The following is a 21800-nucleotide window of genomic DNA, read 5'->3' as shown; positions in this document are numbered from 1 at the left end:
GGGTGTTTTAACATCTGGTAACAATCATTTAAAGAGTCTACTGATTTTATAAATATCAGTTCATATAAAAGATGGAAGAAAGGTAAAGGCAAATAAAGCTGTGGAATTTACATTAAAATTTTTATTTATAAAAATTACAATTCATCTTTATTTATATTTATAGAGCAATTGAGGGTTGGTAAAGCACTTTCTTCAGAACGATCCTATAAAGTAGAATCCTTTGAGAGGTTTGTTTTTGTTTCTTTTTTTTCCTGTTCCTTTCATCAACAACACAAGCAAAGGAAATAAGAACAGCAGGGGCACATTCTTCTGGTCTAGTAAATTCACCATCCTATCAGGTGGGCTGAAAAAACCAAGAAGGTCATCATTTGGGATATATCAAAGAAGTCTCTCAAATGACCATTCTCAAATGGTCTCCCTTCAAGAATTCGTTATCCACCTTCTGATCCTTAAATATAGAAGGTTCCCCCAAACTCTGTCCTGGGCCCTTTTCTTTCTCTTATCAAATGCCTTGATAAAACCTAAATGAGCTATATCTGTAGCTTTATCCATATGCACCATCTACTCTGTCAAAAAAGAAAATTAAGTTACCTTATATGACTGATTCTTAAAAAAAAAAAATTACTTATGCCTTTATAAAAGGAAAACAATCACAAAAACCAACAGACAAAAATGGCTACAACTAGCAATGTATGCAACACTCTAGTCCCACAGATCACAACACTGAGAAAATGTTTCTTCGTCTGTTAACTCAGGACTAAAACTAGCCATTACAACCAATCTGGAGTTTGGTCGTTAGTACTGCTCTTCATCTATGCATAGCTAACCATATCACTCAGCTGCTAAATAAACCCCGTGGGCTTCCTATCACCTCTAGGAACAAAAATAAAACCCTCTTTGGAATCAAAAGTTCTTTACAACCCGGCCCCATCTTAACCTTCCAGACATATTATTATTAACTCCCCTTTATGCATTGTGCAATGGCCATTCCCTGTGCCTAGAATGTTTTCTCTCCTAGCTTCTGCCCTTAATCTTCCTGCTCTCCTTCAAGTCTTAACCTCAGCATTACCTTTTTCAGGAAAAGGCTTTTCCTGGTCCCTCCAGCTGCTTGTGTCTTCTTCCTCAAGAAGGTGTTTCATATGTGTTCTGCATAAGCCTTTATGTGTCTTTGGCTATCTCCTCTGTTACAACATAAGCTTTTTGAGGGCTGGGATTATTTTGTTTTTGTCTTTGAATTCCTCAGCATCCAGCATAGTGCCTGGAGAGAGATCTTGGAAGGTAATGGGCACAGAAGCAGGACTGAGGCTAGAACCCATGTTGGGCCACTAGGAAATTGAGGCAAAATCTTGGAAATGGATTAGGGATCCTAGTTGAATTCTGTTTGTTCCACTCTTTTCAGGAAGTTCATTACTTGAAATAATGCTTTCTACCTTCTGTTCTAAGCCATTTTGTTGTGCAAATTTTTTCCTCAAGGGCTCTAATATCATTTTTTCCTCTTGCCTCATTTCTTCAAACACTCATAAGAATCCTTATGGTCAAGTCAATTATTCTGAGGCTCTACTTTTCTCTTGGGCTTGTCTAAACCTGCCATATTTCTTTACAGTATTCAGAATTCTCTTTCATTTACTCACCCCTCCGATCTTGATTCCTGGATTGGGACTTTGTAACGAGAGCCAGGCTCTGCCCTTTCCAGTCTTAGATGGTATGGGCAAGCCCGTTCTGTAATATAGATGCCACTTCTTCTGCCAGACTCATTACAGTTCTGGATGGGGTAGCTGATTCTTGACTCTATACTTCAGCCCTGGTTTAGAACAGGAAATAGTTTTAGAGCTGGGATTGAGTCTCACCCTCTGCTGAAATTTCCTGGATTTGTCTCTGATTCCAGCCCAGTACAGTGCTGGTTTTGGTCCTTTCTCTGCCTCCTCCACAGTCACTAAACCAGGAATTGAGCTTATCCCTAACAGAGGCACTGAGAAGAGGCTTCAGGCATTACGAGGGATTTCTACCTCAGCTTCTTATCCTCAGTACCCTAGCCTGGCCACTGAATACAGAAACCCCATTAATTTCAGGCCTCATAGTGGGTACTTCCCATTCCCCTATCCCTACCCTGACTCCAGGTTATGAAGGTACCAGGCTGATGAAAGCTGGCTCTTTTCTCTTGAACAGCATCTAAGGTATTAGAGATTTTAACTTCAGGTCTCTTTGGAAGGCTTCAAAACATGCACACAAGGCTGGGGGTGGAGTCTTCTCTATCTTCTGAACAGTAACTTCTCAGGAACTAACTTTTATCTTCCTTTGGGTCTCCCCAAAGCAGCAATATGCAGTTTGCTTCAGGTCCCCTTAGTAAATTCCCTCTCACCACTCTTTTATGAAGTCCTGGAATGGATGGAGGAACTTTGATTTTACATTCTCATCACTGTTTCCTCTGGTACCCTTTTAAAACTTTCCTAGAGAATTTATTAGGGGAGGTGAGTCTACAGTCTTTTCCATTATCTCTACCAAAAGTCAAGTTATGTTTTTAAAAGCATACTCTAGACAAATTACTTTTGCTAAAGTGTATAACTTGTTATCTTCCAAGATAATTCTGTGTGTTGGATATTTGACAGTGGTGGTTCCTTTCTGGTAGTTTGGATTAGATGTGAAGAGGTCCCTTCCAAATCTACAATTCTAGGATTCTATGAATGTTATTGTTTTTGGATGTTTGTATCCCCAGGATGTAACTACAATAACTTGCACTTTTGTTGAATTTTAATTCAGGAGAATCACCCAGGATAAAATTTCCTCTATAACTGCTTTTACTGACTTCCTTTGTTGCTAATTTAGGTGATTGTGTGATAATGTGATTTTGATGTAATCCCTGCCCTGCAGCCTCAGGGAAGCACAAATCTCCTGAGACACCCTGTCTAAGAACGGAAGAGACAAAACCAGTCTAAGTATTAATTACCTGCCAGTTCCCCAGGCATCCTCTTTATCTTTTCGGGCCTTCTCCCCAATAAGAAACAGATCCAAACTTCTCACTCTCTCCCCACAACACCTAGTCCTGCTCAACTCAGAGAAGAACGCAATAGAAATCCACTGGACTTTACTGGTTTTGGTGCCATCCCTTCCACCAAACCCAGTATACCCAACCAGTTTCCATTCTTCCTGACTGCCCTTCTTTTTGTGACTATGTCCCCTCAATAAAGCTGCCTGCCTTACTTTACTTTTTCTGCCTTGTTGTGTGCTCTATGTTTCCCTGCACTACATTTTGGGATCTCTAACCTGGCTTTCTTGTGTTTGTTGTAGACTAGTCTCCCAAAGTGACTTCTCTGAAAGACAATACAAGTTCTAGTATGTTTGGTTTGTTGATTATTTAATAAATTACTTTACAAATATACCTTAATTTTTTTAAAAAAAGATCAATTTCAACTTTGAGAAATAAACAGATTTGAAAACTGTATATTCTAATAAAAATTTTCTTTTCCTCTAAGAAGTGTGTATGATAATCACAATCATTGTGATAAACAGGAATGATATTCAGATCCAATATAAGCATTCCTTTCCATAGGAAACTTTTCTCATTTGTTCTAGCTTTCTTCCTGCCCTCTTCTCTTATTTTAGTTTCATCTAAAATCAAAATACTTTTTTAGGATATTATATCTTTCCCTACAGAATGCTACTTTTTCTTTTTTTTTCTCCAGTAGCTAAAATTTCTTGCTAAATCAGCATAACCAACACTTAGGATATTCCTACAAATTATTTTTTGCCCTTGACTCCATTTTTCTACCTCCTTCAAGACCCTGAGCCATTCATCATCCTTTCTCTCTCTTCCAGCTTCAATCTCTCCTCCTCTACCTACAAACAAATAAATTAAATTTGAGAGAATTCTGGGAAGTTGAGATAGTAGGTCAGAAAATTCCAAGCTCTCCAAATTTCCCCAAAAACAAGGTAAAATAGTGCCTCAGGGTGAATGTAGAGCAGTTAAAAATAAACAAGAGTGGGAGCAAAACAGTGGTCCTCCTGGAACAATCCGAAGGGGAAACCATCAAAGTTACAACAGATCAAGAAAAATAAAATAAAATATAAAGAATGAAGAAATAGAAGGGAATGTGAAATATCTCATAAGAAAAACAACTGATCTGGATAACAGATCAAGAGGAGAAAACATAAGAATAACTGGACTACCTAAAAGCTATGACAAAAAAATCTTGATACAATAATACAAGAAATATAATTAAAGAAAATTGTCCTGAAGTGTTAGAACAAGAGGGGAAAGTAGAAGTAGAAAAAACCCAGTGATGATCACCTCAAAGAGTTTCTATAAGAAAAACCTACAGGAATATCAGTCAGTTCTGAAATCCCAGCTCAAGGAGAAAATATTATAAACAACAAGAAAAAAAACAATTCAAATATGGTAGAGTCACAGTTAGAATCACATAAGACCTAACAGCAGCAACACTAAAGATGGCAGGTCTTGGAATGTTATATATCGAAGAACAAAAGAAAGGGATTGTGGGTAAAATACCTAGCGAAGTTAAGCAAAATCCTGAATTTAAAAAAAAAAAAGGACTTTCAATGAATTGCCAGACTTTCAGGATTTTACTGCAAAAAGACCTGAACTAAATAGAAACTTTGACATACAAGATCCAAGAGAAATATAAGGTATTTATCAAAGACTAATACAAGGGACTCAATAAGGACAGACTTGACTTTTTACATGAGGAATTGTAAAATGTATGTCTAAGATTCTAATTAGTAATTAGGTACTTGATAAGAAAGATTGGGGTACATCTCAGTATGATATGACTCTAAAAAGTAAAACTGTTTAGGGAAAGGTAAAAAGAATAATTACCTTATAACAAATGAGGTGCAAAAGGAAGAACTGACACAGAGGAATTAGATGGGAGAGGAGGGCTGGTAGTCCTGGAACCCTACTCTCATTGGGAATGGGTTCAAGAGGGAAGAATACATATATATCTAGAAGGGTATAAAAGTTTTCTAAATTCAGAAAGAAATAGAAGGCTAAAGAGAAAGGGAGTGGGGGAGAGGATAAGGGAGGGAGTTTTAGAGGGGACAGTGAGGGAGTATGATAAGGGGAAGGTAGAGAAGGGTAATTAACAGGAATGGGAGGATAAGGGAGGGATCCTTGGGGGAGGGGGCGACAGGTTAAGTAATAGGAGAGGCAAAGTAGTGAATAGTGGTAAAGTCAGAAGGGAAAGGAAATAAGAGATACAAAAATAAAAATCAGGACTAGAATTTATTAGGGAAAAAAAGCAGGGGTAGTAATCATGACAATCTTGACAAAGTTAAAGCTAAAACAAATTTAATCAAAAGAAAATAATAGGGAAACTAAGTATGTCAGCCTTATTAATCAAGTGTTTTAGACTATTTAAAATAACTAGACAATATAAGGTAGTGGGTGTAAGAAATGATGAGTTGGTGGACTTAGAAAAATATGGAAAGACTCAGACTTATGACAGAAGAGATTATCCACCTTCAGAAAATCAGAGGACAAATAATTAAAGTACAGTCTTACATAGATGCATACACATGTATATGTCAATATATGGTTATGATTATAGATATTTAAGTATACGTATGCATATGTAAATGTGTATATGCATGTATATATTTGTGTGAATATTAGTATATATGTGCATATGTAAACATGTATGTGTATATAAAAATATATCTGCACTTAACTGCAGTTTTCTTAGGCGATGGGAGAAAAAAAGAACAAAGTAAAACTTGCACAGCAAAGAACAAAAGAAAACTTACAAGGAAAAAAAAGATGGACAGCTCTGAACACAATAGATACTATTTATTATATAGGCTTTCTTGAAGTGGAAATTTATTCATGTATATTTTGAATCCCTTCTTATAATTGTGCTGTGCACATGGCAACTTTTTTTCTTTTCATATTTTGTATTTAAGTTTTAATATTTAAGTTTGTAACATTTCTTTTTCTCTTATTCTGTATTTAAGTTTAAAATAATTAAAAAACAAAGGTGCAAAGGCTAAAATTCTTTAAAAAAAGAAAGAAATTCAACAAACATTTATTAAGAGCCTACTATTTTTGCAAGGAACTATTCTAGGCACTGCAGATAAAAAGACAAAAATAAAACTGTCTTTTCCCTTAACTTAAAATCTATTGGAGTTTACAAACATATTCCACTCTTCACATCCTTAAAAAAATTTTAAAGTACCTTTTCTCAAGATTCTCTAGAACTCTGCTCCTTTTCATTGCTAACCTCCTAGAAAAATGATCTCTACAAAGTGTCTTCATCAATCGCTTATTCATTCTTTAATCCCTTACAAGTCAGTAGGCTCTTTGAGAGAAGAGACTGTCTTATCTAAACCTTTTACCTCCTTTTAGTACCTAACATTTCATTCAATATACACTTCATAACTATTTGTTGTATTGTACTGCAACTGGCTTCTTTCATATAGCCAGATACTCCTCAGGATTGCCAAATGCAATGTTTTTTTTCCTTTACTTATCCTGCTTCATTTCTCTAAGGGCTTTGGTACTATTAATCACACCTTCTCCTTCCTTGGGGCATTCTCTTAAAGGTTAATTCTTAGCCCTTTCCTCTCATTTCATAATCTTATATACTGCCAAAATTACCAGTGATCACCTCAACACAAATAACTTCCAAATTTATATCTCCATCCAGTATTTCTTTCAAACCTCATTTGCAAATGCCCAATGATACTGAGATATCCCATCTCAAAACTGACATGTGTAAAATAAAACTTATTTTTCATTTAAAACCTAACCTACTCCTAATAATTTTTCCATCACTAACGAAGGCTTTCCCCCTCTCTGATTCCTATGTTACTAAATTCTATTGGCTCTGCTTATAAATAACCTTAGGTAAATTCATAAGCATATTTTGTAACTAGGCAGCCTACCTAGATGAAGCTGAGGGAACATGGGGCAGGCAAATCAAACTACCACCACCACCACCACCACACTTCCTTCAGATTCCACAGAGATAGCTCAGGACCCTAAACCCAACAGATTTATGAATAGCAGTCCCTCTTAGACCACACCAGCTCCGTTTGGCAACATCTGTTGAAACAATAACAGTGGAGATACCACCTGGCAACTGTTTCTGCTGCAGCTTTTGCAATCACAATTACTGGAGACCCAGAGAATAAAGTTCTTGCCCCCAGAGACTTTGGCACTGTCAAACGGCTCAACGTCAGAAACCGTTAAGATTTTATCAGTGGAAATAACATTTTAAAAGATGCATTTTCAGCTTCTCTACCACTACACCTTAAGAACCATGGGACTTTCCCACTCGATTTGAAGCCAAAACCTTTTATATGTGTTGTTTCCCCATTAAAATTGTGTTTCTTGAGAGAAACTGATTTATTTTCTATTTCTACAGAACTCTAGCAATTAATAAGTTTTTTTCATTCATTCCTTCATTCAAAATTATAACAGAAAACAAATATTCTTAGTTCAGGAAGAAAAATTATAAGGATTTTCAATAGTCTGAAACATCCATAGTTTGATTAGGAGAGGTGAATACAATTTCTAAAGAAACTAATTTACTGCATAGTTTACATCCAGAATTGGAAGACACATTAAAGATCATCTACTTGAATGTTTCCCTACTCAAACTACAGTGGACCTGTAAAATAGTAAAAATCTCTACTTTTGAGCACTCTGCTCTCTGTAGTCTTATCACAGTGGCTCTCTTCACTTCAAAGGGTAGGAAGACAGATCTGTTTTTAAGTTTATAAATTTTAAGTACTAAGAATGTTTGGTAGAAAAGATAAAGATGAGAGCTGGTCCACCATGGCATATACAATTTTATTGTGTGGAAACAGCACAGCATAGTTAAAGGTGTGCTGGATTTGAAGTCAAAATTCATTTTGATATTTATTAGCTGTGTGACCGTGGGCAAGTCATGTAGACTCTGATCATATAGATTCTCTGGGCCCTGGTTTTCTCATTTGGCCAAACTAGATGGCTTTTATGGACCCTTGCAGCTCGCAATCTATGGTTCAAATGAGCTTAAGGGGCCACTTAATTGTGATAAATTTAGCAATTAATGAAAAGAAAGAAGTTAATCCTAATTTATCCTGTAACATTCTCTTTTCATATTAATTACTCCTTCAGTTCATTTGGAAAAGGCTAAGAAAAGTTCTAGACTCTTCCTTATAGTGCATAAAGGTGGAACAGAGACTTGTCTATTCAGGCTGGTTATACAGAGAGGTGGTACAGTAGATAGAACTGTGGGCCTGGAGTCAGAAGACCAGCCTCAGACACTACTGGCTTCAATTTCCTCAAATGTAAAACAAGGATAATAACAGCACCTACTTCCCAGCATTTTTGTGAGAATCAAACAAGGTATTTGTAAGGTGCTTAGCATGGCACCCTGTACATAGTAGGCCCTATATAAATGAATTATTTATTCATCATTACTACATATTCACTATTACTACTATTACATAGAAACTTGTAGAGAGACCTGTGGGCTGTGAGACCTATTATCTCACTTCAAAATATTTATAAACCAAGGAACAGCTTGCCATAGCAGAGGGTTTCATATTTATCAAACCACTACTTACTTGACTTTCCGATAAGACACTTGAAAAAGAACCTTTGATATGAATATTGCCACTTATAAAGTCTAAAGGAAGCATACTGACCAACCTCTCAAACAGGTAAGATAACATTAATAACTGACTTTGCAAAATGCTTTATACCCCACTTTCTCATTTGAGCTTCATAACAACCTTAAGAACTAAATCAGATAGGTATTATTATCCTCATTTTTGGTCACATTACTTTGCCCATGATTATATAGCTACTAAGTGTCAGAGCAGGCACTCCAAGTACAGCACTATATTTACTATACCAAGCTGCTTCTCAAAATTACATGTACACAGACCTAAGAATATTAACAATGTCATGAATAGTTGAGAAATAAATATGAAAATAATTTATTCTTTCAAAGACCCTCCTATGATGTTTATCTGGGCAAAAGAAAGGTAATAAAAAAGAAAAAGTAAACAACCTACCGGATCAATAGTAGGTAAAAGGTCTCTTTTCTCTTGACCATTGCTTTCATCTTCATCAGTGCTATATTCTTCCATGGTTTCACCACTGACAAAGTGAATGACGCGTCTTGGAATTTTCTTTTTTTTCCCTATTACACCCAGCTCTACATTTTCAAAGTTTCCATCACAACTCATTTGTACCTGTAACATATTACAGAAAAAAAAGTAATTTATGTGAGTTGGCTTTTTCGCTCATTTTTGGAACACACATATTAGAGGAAATTAGAGTTGAACAGGACCAAGCCCTCAACCTCTCTGCACCCCAGTTTCCTCCTCTATACAATTAAGGGACTGAACTAGATGACCTACGAGAAAAGATAGTGTGAGCTCTCAATCAATGATCCCACTATCATTTCACAGAGTGAAACTTAAAAAGGTTTTGTGGTTTGCTCAAGATAACGAAATGAGTTAGTGTCAGGGCCAGTATCAGAAAAGGAAATCAGGTCTCCTGACTCAGTCTAGGGCTTCTCTCATTCTACTATTCCTACTCTCAATAACAGGTAAAAAAAGAAAAAGGCAAGAGAAAACCAGAAACTTAACTTACTTCAACTGATGATGTAATTTTAATGTCTTTTAGAATTAAGAGTAAACAGAATTTAAAAAATAAATTTGAAGGCATTAGGGAAAAAATATTAATTTGAGATCCTATTCAGTCAGCATTGGGTATGCTAGGTGGTAGAGATCCAAGGGTAATAAGAAAAACAACCTTAACCTTCAAAAAACTCCTAATTTATAATGGGGGTGTATGGGTGAGGGGAGAGGACAACATGTACACAAATACAGACATGGTAATTTGAAGAGTTTTCGCTCTTGGACCACCCCCAGAAGGGAAGTCTTGAGAGGAAAGAAGGGAGAAAAGTAAGACTAAAGGCTGTTGTATTATGGAGATGTTGGCATAGCAGTGGAAGCCACGAATTAGATCACGTTCTCTTTCAGGTCAACATCAGAGCTCAGTTACACTTATTTAACGTGTATTCTGCAGCCACAGGCTCCTCATTTGTAAAAAGTGGGGTTGGATTTATACCTACAATCCATCACCTCATATCTGAATGTGGTCAGCAGCACAGATTCAATGGAAGTATACTACACTTTAAAAAGGAAATCCTTTTTTGAAGGTTATTCCTAAATCTAGGTGTTTTTTTTTTAAAGTACTATAAACTATAGTTCTTAAATCTTAAAATTAAATATGTTAGAGGAATTCATTAAAGGAATTTTTTGCAAATGCAAAGGTTGAGGAGAATGAAAAAAAGGCCTTTGAGTATTTGGCACTTACGAGATAACCAGTAACTTCAGGGGGCAAAAAATGCGCTATTTGGACTGAGTTAACTCTAGATTCTCAGGAATTGCCAAAGATCAGGTCTAATCCTTTGGGGATATTTTCTCTTCAGTTAATCTCATCAAAATATCTTCCTGGAACTAGAAATCCCTAAGATAGTAGAGGACTCCTTCAAGATACGAATCAGTAGGGCTTATTCTGTTCTTAACAGGCTAAGGCTTTCTATTTTTACAATTTTTTTTTTTTAGCTATTTCTTTAATTTCAAAGGTCACTTTTTGGAGATGTTTACTCAACACACAATTTATCTCCTCCAGGATTCCACTCTTTGATACTTTCTCAGAAATATCAACAAAATTGGCCTACTCAATATATAAGTTCACAATCTCGCAAGTCAGTTTGTTCTACAGCAAAATAGAAACCTTAGTTCAAAGAGGTTTATGGTGGCGACAAAACAAAAACATGATGAACAAATCACACAAAATCCAGAACATTCTTTTAAACATTGATCAAGTGGCAAACAAATGTTATTACAATAAATCTGGGAGGAATAAAATATATTGAACAACCTTGAACAACCTTGGTCTAAACCTTCCAAAAGGTAAGGTAAGAGAAAATGGACAATAAGCATAACTCTATAATCAGTAAGACAAAAAAAGAAATGGGATGAACATTAATGTCCATTTAGGCATTAGGTTTCTTGTTGTGGTTAGGTGAGAAACATTTTCCCTTGGAAATTCTACGTTAAAAGGATCTGCCATAGACCACTATTCATAAATTATTCAGTGTCATATGATTACACTGGGATGTGCCTTTCCGTCTTGTTTCTAGGGCAGATTTTCAGAAGTGTAACTTCCAGTTGTCACGCATTGTCCCTTTGGAGAAGTCCCCTAGGTAATGCTGCTCAAACCTGCTAGTTGAAAAGACAATACAATTTAGGACGGCCTGACAAAACACTGGCCTTTCAGTAACTTGTTCTTGGGTGAAAGTCAGTGCAAACCTCATGGAGTTAAACTTGTAAAATTCAGAGCTATAGGAAGAATATCAAACCAGTGTACATCCAACTCATGTGAAAGTTTTGAGTTGCAATATTTACATATCATTTTTTCTTTCCATCTTGCCTATGTCCCATATTATGGATCATACTGTCTACAGGTTAAAAGAATTTTTTTCTCTTAACTCATTTTTTTTTACATTTTGAGTTTAAAATTCTCTCGATCCCCACCCCAAAAATATCAATTATATGTGTGAAATCATGCAAAACAGATTTCTATATAAGATATATCAAAAAGTATGCTTCAATCTTCAGCGTTTATAAATAGTTCTCTCTCTGGAGGTGGATTGCATTTTTTCATCATAACTCCTTCAGAACTGTTGTGGATCATTGTATTGATTACAGTAGCTAAGTCATTCATACTTGGTCATCTTTTTTTGATGTTGTTCAGTTGCATCCAACACTTTGTGCTATGGACCACAGCATGCCAGGCCCTTACATCCTCCATTATCTTGGCTGCCTATCCTAGTGTGTACAATGTTCTCCTGGTTCTGCTCACTTCTGCAATCAGTTCATATAAATATCCCCAGGCTTTTCTGAAACCAGTCCTGTACATCATTTCTTACAGTACAACAGTATTCCATCATATCATATACCACAACTTGTTCAACCCAATTGATGGGCATTCCCTCAATTTCCAATTCTTTGCCACCACAAAAGAACTGCTATATTGTTTGGTCACAAATTTAAATTTGACAGGTAAATTTTTCCATGCTCCCCTAATTTACTTATGATATCATCTTTTATCCTAAATGACATGCCTATTTTTATCTTATCTTGATATACAGTGTGAGCTGTTGGTCTCTGTCTAGTTTCTGCTAAATTGCTTACCAGTTTTGCCAGCAATTTTCATAAGTGGTGAGTTTTTGCTTCCGAAGTTTGGATCTTAGGTTTTATCAAGCACTAGATTACTAGGATCATTTACTACTGTGTATTGTGTATTCCACTGATCCACCACTTCTTTTTTTGTAGCCAGTACCAGATTGTTTTGATGATTACTGCTTTGTAATATATCTTGAAATCTGGTTCTAAAGATCTTTTAAAGGATCCCTGAGGACCTGATCTCTAAAATGAATCCTCTGTTCTCTATATAAAAGACTCAATTCAACTTGAAGATTTATAGAAAATTATTAAAATGTAAATGTATTTAGGCACTCATATGAAATTTACTTGTGGATATATGAATGGATGTGGAGGAATTTCATTAGTTCCCTCTTACCTCCAGGATAAGAATTTATATGTCATTTAGGATCATCATCTATATTTGGCCTTTTGTCACTGTTTTCACTAGCACAAAAGCAAGAGTTCTAAGGAAGGAGTGGGTGCAGCCTTTTGAGTCTAAGTTTTACAGAACAAATTCTTTCATTAAGGGAATTTGTTCTGTGAAGTTTGGGTTCAAAGGGCTGTACTTGAGGACCTAGAGAGCCACATGTGGCCTCAGGTCCCAGGTTCCCCACCCCTGTTAAGGCTACAACTGCAGCTATCAGGCCCTTAAGTATATTCTTCTACTCACTGGAAAACAAATGAAAGCCAAGCACATATATTCCAGTCCTCAAGTAGAAATGATCTAATCTTACTGTCTTTCTCAAAGTAAGATTTACTACACAATTAAGAATCAGAGCTTTTAAATTTTTATCATCCTTCCACTGAAGATATATTTTATCTTCATATCATGGGAGGGGAAGAATTATTTAGATAGAATGTGAGGCTCTAACAACATAATCTTATATATTAATATATAGCATATATAGTATAATAATATAACTATCCAACCAATGAGCAAGGAAAGGGCAAATTTAAGAACTGATTTGTCCTATTCACCTGGGTTAGGCTCTTCACTTTGTCTTAACACTTCTTGTTGTCTCACTGGAATTGCTAGATTGTTTCTTCCATTTTATTTTATTTTTTTTAGCAAGTCTGCTACTAGGATGTTTTCTAAACTTCTGTTCTATTTTATTCTCCTCTCAACTTTTTCCTGTTTCTTACTTCATTTCTTCCAGATACTCTTGCAGTCCTAATAGTTAAGCCATTCCCTACCCCACAACGCCTTCTGAATTACACCTGACCTTGTGGCATTATTCTCTTCTTATAGTTTCTTCTTGGCCTTCAATCAGTCCATAATACTTCTTTACTGTGTTTGGCATTTTCTTTTGTTTACTCAGATCTCTACCCTCGTTTTCTATACTGGGACTTTATAGTTGAGTTAGACTCTGTCCCTTCACTCTTGGAAGGGTTGTCAGGTCTCGTTTGGTTATTTCTTTCTATTGTTTGGACGTCACTGTTAGTGAGGTTCTAGATATTGGGTCTAAAGTTAGGCACCATCCTGGGTATTTATAAATCTCTAGCTTCTGCTGTGGCTCCAGCCAAGGCTACTTGTGTGATATCAAACAGTAGATTGCTATATTCATTGACTACTGTGTCTTGAGTACCTAAGCTATTCCACTGGTCTATCCCTCTGTTTCTTAACCAGTACCAGGTGGTTTTGATGTACTTGTACTATACACTTCTTGGGCAATGTTGTGGCTCTTCTTCCTACTGTGACTCCAGTTCTGGATGCCTGCTTTATAACTATATTTGCCTTGTCTCTCGATGTGGCTCCCGTATAACTTACCTGGTCACTGTGGTTTCCACTTCTCTGGCCCACCTCCATCCAAAAAGACTTTTGGCAATTTTTTTGTGAAGTCCTAGACTGGATGCAAGAATTTCTAGTATAGCTATTTCTCTTTGGTTTTATTTATCATTGTTCCCTGTATTTTTAGAACTGCTCCTCTATGTCCTATCACATTGACATCTTAATTCCAAGCCCAGAACTGCAATTTTTTAATTGACCCAAGAGATTAGAGTAGCCTAATGGTTAAGGTTACAGAATTGAGGAAGTTCAATAATCATTTCTATGTAGATTATCTTACAAATTTGTATATCCATCTCTCACCTCCCTCCTGAATTCCATTTCCAAGTATCACCAATAAATTACTGGAAACCTTGACTTGAATACTCCATAGACATCTCAAATTCAACATTATCATCATTCAAAATTATCATCTCATTATTCCCCCCACAAGATTCACTCTTCTTTCTAAATTCCCTATTATTATCAATGGTACCACCACCAGTCCTTCTAGTTACTTTGATTCCCAACTTGAAGTCTTCTTTATTTTTTCTCATCCCTCTTTATCCAATGAGTTGACAAATTTCATCAATTTTACCTCCATAACATATGTCCACACCTACACTCTATTAAGAACCTCACTACCTCTTGCCTAAATAACTGCTATAATCTCCAGACGTCTTCCCATCACCATTCTCTCTCTTCCGCAAACCATTCTCCAGACAGTTGTACTGGTGATACTCTGAAGGCACCGGTCCAATCATGTCACATGCCTCCCTCAGAAAGCTTCAGTGGTTCCCTACTGTCTCTAGGACAAAATGCTAATGCCTTGGATTGGTATTTAAAGCCCTTTAAAACCTAGCTCCAATTTCCTTCCAGAAATATTTCACATTACTTTCCCTCACACTTTTCTATTTCTAAATTTCCTATTGTTCTCAAAGGGTACCACTACCCTATCAATCACCCAGGCTCACAACCAAAGTGCCATCCTGACCTCCTCCTTCCTCTCCCTCCCACATACAATCTGTTGTAAATCCAGTTGATTTTGTCTTTGCAACATGTCTCACATACAATTCCTTTCCTTTAACACTTCAAGCACTCTGAAGTACATCCTTATCACTTCACATCTGGACTACTGTTAACAGTCTGCTAGTTGATCTACTTGCCTCAGTTTTCTCTCCACTCCAGTCTATTTTCCACTCAGCTGTCAAATTAATCTTCCCAAACTGAAAGTCTCCTCCTATTCCGTAAAATCAAGTGGCTTCTTATTACCTGTAGGATCAAATATGGTATGGCATTCAAAATTCTTTACAACCTGGCCCTCTTCTGCATTTCCAGTCTTTTTATACCTTATTCTCCTCCATGAACTCTTCAGTCCAGTGACAGTGGCCTCTCCCTGTTGTTCCTCAAATGTCCAAAATTTGCATTATCACATTATCTTTTCCCTACTCCCACTCTATATTATTATTGGCTATACTCCATTCCTGGAATCCTTTCTGGACTCTCCCTAATTTCCTTTAAATCCCAGCTAATATTCTATTTTCTATGTGAAATTTTTCCTAATATAATTTATTTCTAATGCTTTCCTTCTGAGATTAATTCCAATTTATCCTGTCCATCTCATGTCTGTTTTGTTGTTTATATGCTCTTCCCTGAGAGCAGGGTCTGTTTTTGTCTTTCTTTGCCTCACAGTGAGCTTAGCACAGTGACAGTCACATAGTAGGTGACTAGACTCACACACTCTACTTCAGCCAAACTGACCACTTTGCTAATCCCTTGTAAAGGACATTCCTTCCCCTGCCTTTGTGCCTTTCCATGGGTCTGGAATGCTTTCTTTTCCTTTCCCATATGCCTCCTGGAATCCCTTACTTCTTCAAAAGCAAAATATAGTTTCCATCTTGTACACATGATCTTTCCTGATCCTCTCAGTAACTGATACTCTCTTACTCCTCCTTCTCCCAGCCCCATTAAAAAAAAAATACTTTGTATTTATCTGTGTTAATGTTGTTTCTCTAGGTAGAATGCAAGCACTTTGAGAACAGAGACTCTTTTGGTTTTCTGTTTGTACCACTAGTGTCCTGCATAGTATCTGGCATATAGAAGGCCCTTAATAAATTCCTGTTTAAGGAAATTGAATTGAAATTACTTTTATTTGATCTGAGAAGAATTTTTCAAAGAAACTAGAAGAGAAACCACTTTTTATAAGGGCTGGTATACGTGTGTAAGTTGGTACTAATAGTTTCTATCAGCGAGAAAGTCTAACATTTAGATTTCACATTTTATGTCATCTTAAACAACCCTGGATGACATGCTTAGTTGCATGAAAAAAATTAATTGATATACAAGTATTTATTAAACAACTACTATGTGCCAAGCACTGTGCTTGGGGATGCTGGGGATAAAAGTGTAAGTAACAAAAAATCCTTACAAGAATGAAAATAAATGTATCACATAGTTAGTAAGAAGAGTTAAATGTGCTAATTTCCCATAACAGACTATGTATTTTAAAATACATATTTTTTTTCTGAGCTGAAGCAGTTACACAAAATGTGAGAGACAACAAAAGTTAAGTTTCCACAGTAAGCTATTGTTAGTTGATAAGTCATTGAGAATAATTTAGATAAAAAGGCCAGCAGACTGCCGGTGAACTCAACCAATTAAAAGACAGACAGTGGCCTTCAGAAAATTACCAAGGAACCAAAAGGAACCAAATCTATAGCTAGATGTAACTAGCCAAGGAAAATGACCAAGAGTTACCTGGAGAAAGCTTTACTTCACTGCGCCTGGTTAATGAACCTCATGCACATAAGCAGATACACCCTGCATAAAATTGTCCTTCCATTTTCTGATCATGGGTCTTATGTTAAAGCATGTTTGGGAGGGAGATCACACCAAGGGTGGTTACGTAATGGGCATATAGAGAAGATGGTGACCTAAGGAGAATGGACCAATCCACCTCCTGGTGGGAGGATCTGTCTTGAACTAACAGTGTATAGCTCATCTTGCTTCGTATTCAGAGCTCCCTCCTCCTGAAAAGAGGGTGGGGGTTCGCTTTGGTCAAAGTGTTCAATTCCTTTGAACTCTGCAGTAATAAATTTTCCTTGATACCTTATTAGTGTCAAGTGTGTCTCTAACAATAATTCTTTTTTGTGGACTTTAACAATATTTGACTTAATAAAGAATTTTGGAAAACGAAATTTCAGGTATGAATAATACATTCCTACCAAGAAGTCAAATCCCCATCAAAAGAAGGCCAGGAGTCAAAGATCAAGACTCTAACCTCAGTAAATTACAAGATGCAATTTCAATGAATGTTTCATTTTATATTTAAATATGTTATAAATCCACTTATCTTATTCCTTGAAGCTCTACTTTTTAATATTGAAATTTAAACTGCCGAGATAACATTAGAGTTGTTATTCAAGATTTTCTGCACAAGGTTTTTCCTGAAACTATTATATTTACATACACACACACACACACACACACACACACACACACGGCATGTTGGCCTGGTTAGAGGCTCAGATCTAAATTTATTTCCTATCTTGTTTCTGATTCCCTAATATTTTGGACTCTACCATTTTTAGTAAAACTGGGTTATGAGGCACACTCCTTTGTCTGAAATAAGACAGTCAATTCAGAAGAAGCTAAACCACTCTATATTTTGAAATGCATTTTATGTCTTTTGTTTTAAAAAGTCATTGTCACTTTTAGGTATACTACCTCCACCCTAGAATTGAACTCTCCCTCTTAACAAAAAAAAAAAACAAACTACTGAGCAAAATTAATTAATACTGTGACAAGGCTACCAAACTGGTAGATAAGAAATGCAAGTACACTAAAAAGGAAATGAGCTCTCACTCTGGTCGAATCCTTGGGGATAAAAATCCTGCCTCTGAGTCTTATTGCCTCTGACTATATGCAAGTCATTTAACTTTTTTCAAATTTCTCATCTATAAAATGAGATTGGATTGGACTAAATGGCCTCTGAGGTCTCTTCTAGCTCTAGGTCAATAATCCTATGAATAACATCGTTAATTTAAATTTTAGAAATGTCTGATGCTACTCTTATAGAAAAGATGAAGAGATGATGGTAGAGACAGTAAATTTAGGAGAATTCTGAACTAGATGAATAATTAGACCTCAAAGAGTCATCACTAACTGCTTAATTTGTATATATTCTCTTTAAATTTATTCTGTATATATCATACGAATACTTATCTCCCCCTTAGAATGTACACTCCATATCAGTAGGGACTGTTTCATTCACTGTACTTCTATCACCAGCACCTAAGTAGGTGCTTTATAAAACGCTTGTTGATTCCTGTCAAGCTGGGAGGAGGTCTCCAGGGAGACCTCTTTGCTTGGCTTTGTGCTGTTCAATATATTTTTATCAATGACTTGGATAAAGTAAAAGATGCCATGTTTATCAGATTTGCAGATGACACAGAGTGGGGTGGAACAAACAACACACTAGATTACAGAGTCTACGTTCAAAAAGTTCTTAACAGACTAGAGCACTGGGCTAAATCGAATAAAGTAAAAGTCAAATAAATATAAGTATTATGCTTGAGGTTTAAAAAAAACTGACCTCAAAAGCACAAGACGAAAGAGGCATGGTTAGATAGCTTTTTCCAAAAAAAAAAAAAAAAAATTCTGGGAGCTCAATAAGTCAGCTGGCCTTGTAAATACATCATGTGTGACTTTAGGTAGCAGTGAGAGAAGCACAGTTTCCAAGCTCCAGGTTCCACTTACACTGTTGATCTCTGGTCAAATTACAACTGAAGTGTTTATTCAGCTCTGGACACTTCAGTTTAGAGGAGACACTGATAAGGTGGAGATTGTGGCTCAGTTGTGTCGGATTCTTTGTGACCCCATTTGGTTGTTTGTTTTGTTTTTTTTTTTGCAAAGATACTACAGTGATTTGCCATTTCCTTCTCCAGCTCATTTTACAGATGAAGAAACTGAGGCAAATAGTGACTTGCCAGGCTAGTGTCTGAGGCCAGATTTGAATTCAGGAAGAGTCTTCCTGACTCCAGGCTTGGCACTCTATCCACTCCAACCACCCAGCTGCCCCAATAAGACACAGATAGTGAAGGGGAAGCTATGCTACATGAGAATGAAATGGAGAACTGGGAATGTTTAGTCTGGAGAAGAGAAGATTCTTGTAAGGAGGATATGATCATTCGAAGGACTGTCATGTAGAAGAGTGATTAGACTTTTACAAAGAACACAATCAGAAACAATTAGTGAGAACTGAAAAGAGGAAAACTTAGGCTTGCTATCAGGAAAAACTTCCTAACAATGAGTAGAATCCAAAAGAAGAACTGATTGCCTTAGGAGTTAGTGGATTTCTCCTAAATGGAGACCTTCAAACCAGCTTGGTCACTTCTTGGGCATGCTTTAATAGGCCTTTTTTTTTTTTTTTAACATCCAAATTTGACTGACAGCTGTTCAGGTCTCATTTAACTCTAAAATTCCATGATTCTGGGGGAACAGTATTATATTTACATTACTGAAAAAGAAAATAAGACACGAACAAATTCTAATTTTTTGGTGATAGAATTCATTTGAAAGTCTACTACTTAAAAAATAATCAACTTTGAATATTTGTCACACAAAAAGTGGTAGCTGCTATTTCATTCTCAGCCTAAGTTCTAGGAGTCAAACTTTCACATATAGCCTCTTTGTTTAAGAACTACAAATGCCTTTTTTTAAGCTATGAGAGAACATAAGTCAATTACAGAAAACACTGCATCTAAATAGCAAACTGAAAGTGAATTAGGATAGACCAATAGGAGAAAACAGTAGAAAAGAAATTCACTTAAAAACTGAATCTTATATGTCTTGACAAAAACCGACAATTCTGATAACATGGAAAATATAATTAACTACATATAGTAACAAGGACAACAAAGAGCTATACAAAGATTTATCAAGAAAGGTTCTCTTTTTCTAGCTTAGTGGTTCAAGTTAGCACAAAAGTAAATAATGCCTCAGTAGTCAGCAGGCTAGAATGAAGTTAAAGAAAAACTTTGATATAAGGAAAAATTTCTCCACAATTAGAGTAGTCCAAATTTGGACGCCTTAGAAAGTGGTGGATATGAAAGACCTTCATTGTAGGTCTTGAAGCAAAGGCTGGACTGTCCTGTTTTCAGTTGAGTCCTATAAGCATTTCTTTCTCAAGTATAAATTGGCCTAAATGGCCACTGAGATGATTCTCCGAATTCTAAAATTTTGTGAGTCTGAATAACCTATCTGGGACAAAATAATTTTACACAAATCTACAACAACCATCCTAAGAAGCAAAAAATATGGAAATTGAAAAAAAATTACAAATTAAAGACATTCATGATAATGATTCCTATTTCAAAAAAATACCCTTTGCTTTATAAAAATATGAACACAAGTGCGTTCTGTAAAATTAGTACATCATTTACAATAACTGAATGTTTTTAAAAAAAAAACCCAAAACCTTAACTACGCCTTTCCAGAAACTCATATGGTGCAAAGCAATGTAATACAAATAACTTCCGTTTATTATGCTGGTAAATCAAAGCGGAGGCATTCCCCAGTACCAAACGCAGGAAATGAGGCAGTTCAAACAAATAACTCCTATTTCAAAAATGATTCTTCTCTTTGCAAAAATATACACAGATGTGTTTTTTTTAAAAATACGTTATAAAAAAAATGCACAAAACGCACTCGAGAACGAAGTGGCCCTTGACAGGTAGTGACAGGGCTTGGATCCCCACAACATCACCTAGTCCCAGTGGAAGTGTCTATTCTCGGGGGGAAAACGCAAAAACATTCCACGGAAAGAGGGACAGAACTGTAACCAGCACTAGGACCGTGGATAGATGCTCGCTCAACCAACAAGGATCACAACCCCGTTTTACTAGGATCTGTCATAATTAGTGGCTCGAGGGAAAAAAGGACAACAGCCACCAAAGGTCAGAGGTCGATGGAAGGCAGGTCCCTCAGATTTGGAGCCCTTCACGCCGTCCATGCGGTCATTTTTGTCTTTTAGGTGTGACGCATCATTAACTACAATTTACTAGGAATTCGTAGTTTTGGAGAAAACAAACTCCACCCAAAACCTAAGTAAACACAGGCACCAAGGCTTCGGGGCCATCTTCCGTCTGTCAGGCTTGGAGGAAATGAATGCGAATGGATCTCACGCAAATGGATAGGAGTCCTTCCTGGGAGGGATAATTTGAGGATTGTAATGACAAAGCGCACGTAATCCCAGGACAATTTTCAGCAACTATTCCATTTAACGTAATTTCCCTAGGGGCTTGGCTGGGTGAAAGGCCTCCCGGGCTCCGGGGACCAGTCCCCTCTGTCAAAGCAGCAGGGCCCCGGGGAGCCCCGGGGCACCAGTCAGCCGGCAGGGGGGCAGACGCGGCCGGCCTCCCCCTCCCGCCAGAGCAGCGTTTCGGGTGGCGAGACAGGGCCGGCGGCTAGGCCAGGATCCGCCGGCTCGCCTCACCTACCTGTCCCGCGGGCTCCCCGAGCCGTGCCGCGGCGGCCGCCGCTCCCAGAGCGTCTTCTCCCCGCGAAGGATCCTTGCTCATGGCGTGACACGCTGCGGCGGTGGCGGAACTCTTGGGACAAGTGAAATAGACCGTAATTGCCGATAAATCAGCATCCATTCTCTGGCTCCCGAAGGAGTCAGCGCCAGAGCCACTGCGGCCCCTAGCAGCATCAGCACAGCCCGGGAGCACCGGCCCTGGCGGGCGTGGTCATGGGCGGGGCCGCAAGCGTGGGGGCGGGGGAGCGAGGGCGGAAGGCCACCCTTCCC

At 37.2% G+C, this 21800-nt stretch overlaps 2 protein-coding genes across 3 annotated transcripts in view; both read right to left on the bottom strand.

Annotated features, from left to right (window-relative positions):
* Positions 1-21800, bottom strand: part of SRP54 (signal recognition particle 54) — a 137009-nt gene that overhangs the window by 32849 nt on the left and 82360 nt on the right. The gene's annotated exons all lie outside the window — the stretch shown is intronic.
* Positions 100-21791, bottom strand: FAM177A1 (family with sequence similarity 177 member A1). Of its 2 annotated transcripts, XR_011971809.1 has the most exons (4): positions 21493-21791; positions 9019-9198; positions 1632-1801; positions 100-343 (listed from the first exon to the last, which is right to left on the bottom strand). XR_011971809.1 is itself a non-coding variant. In XM_072629728.1 (3 exons), the coding sequence occupies exons 1-3, from the start codon at positions 21649-21651 to the stop codon at positions 335-337; spliced, it is 348 nt and encodes a 115-aa protein (XP_072485829.1). In that variant the 5' UTR covers positions 21652-21791; the 3' UTR covers positions 100-334. The 2 variants fall into 2 exon arrangements, 1 of the variants encoding a protein (XP_072485829.1); XM_072629728.1 differs by lacking the exon at positions 1632-1801.

This window comes from Notamacropus eugenii, chromosome 1 (assembly GCF_028372415.1).
Source record: "Notamacropus eugenii isolate mMacEug1 chromosome 1, mMacEug1.pri_v2, whole genome shotgun sequence".
Taxonomy (NCBI): Eukaryota; Metazoa; Chordata; class Mammalia; order Diprotodontia; family Macropodidae; genus Notamacropus; species Notamacropus eugenii.
The sequence above is the reverse complement of the archived record's forward strand: the minus strand, read 5'-3'. Positions and strand labels throughout refer to the sequence as shown.

Bases quoted from the DNA above. Each gene is read 5' to 3' on its own strand.
- FAM177A1 (XM_072629728.1), bottom strand. From the start codon at position 21,651: ATGGATGCTGATTTATCGGCAATTACGGTCTATTTCACTTGTCCCAAG. The intron at 9,199-21,492 runs GTAGGTGAGGCG...AATATGTTACAG, and splicing joins TCGGGGAGCCCGCGGGACAG to GTACAAATGAGTTGTGATGG.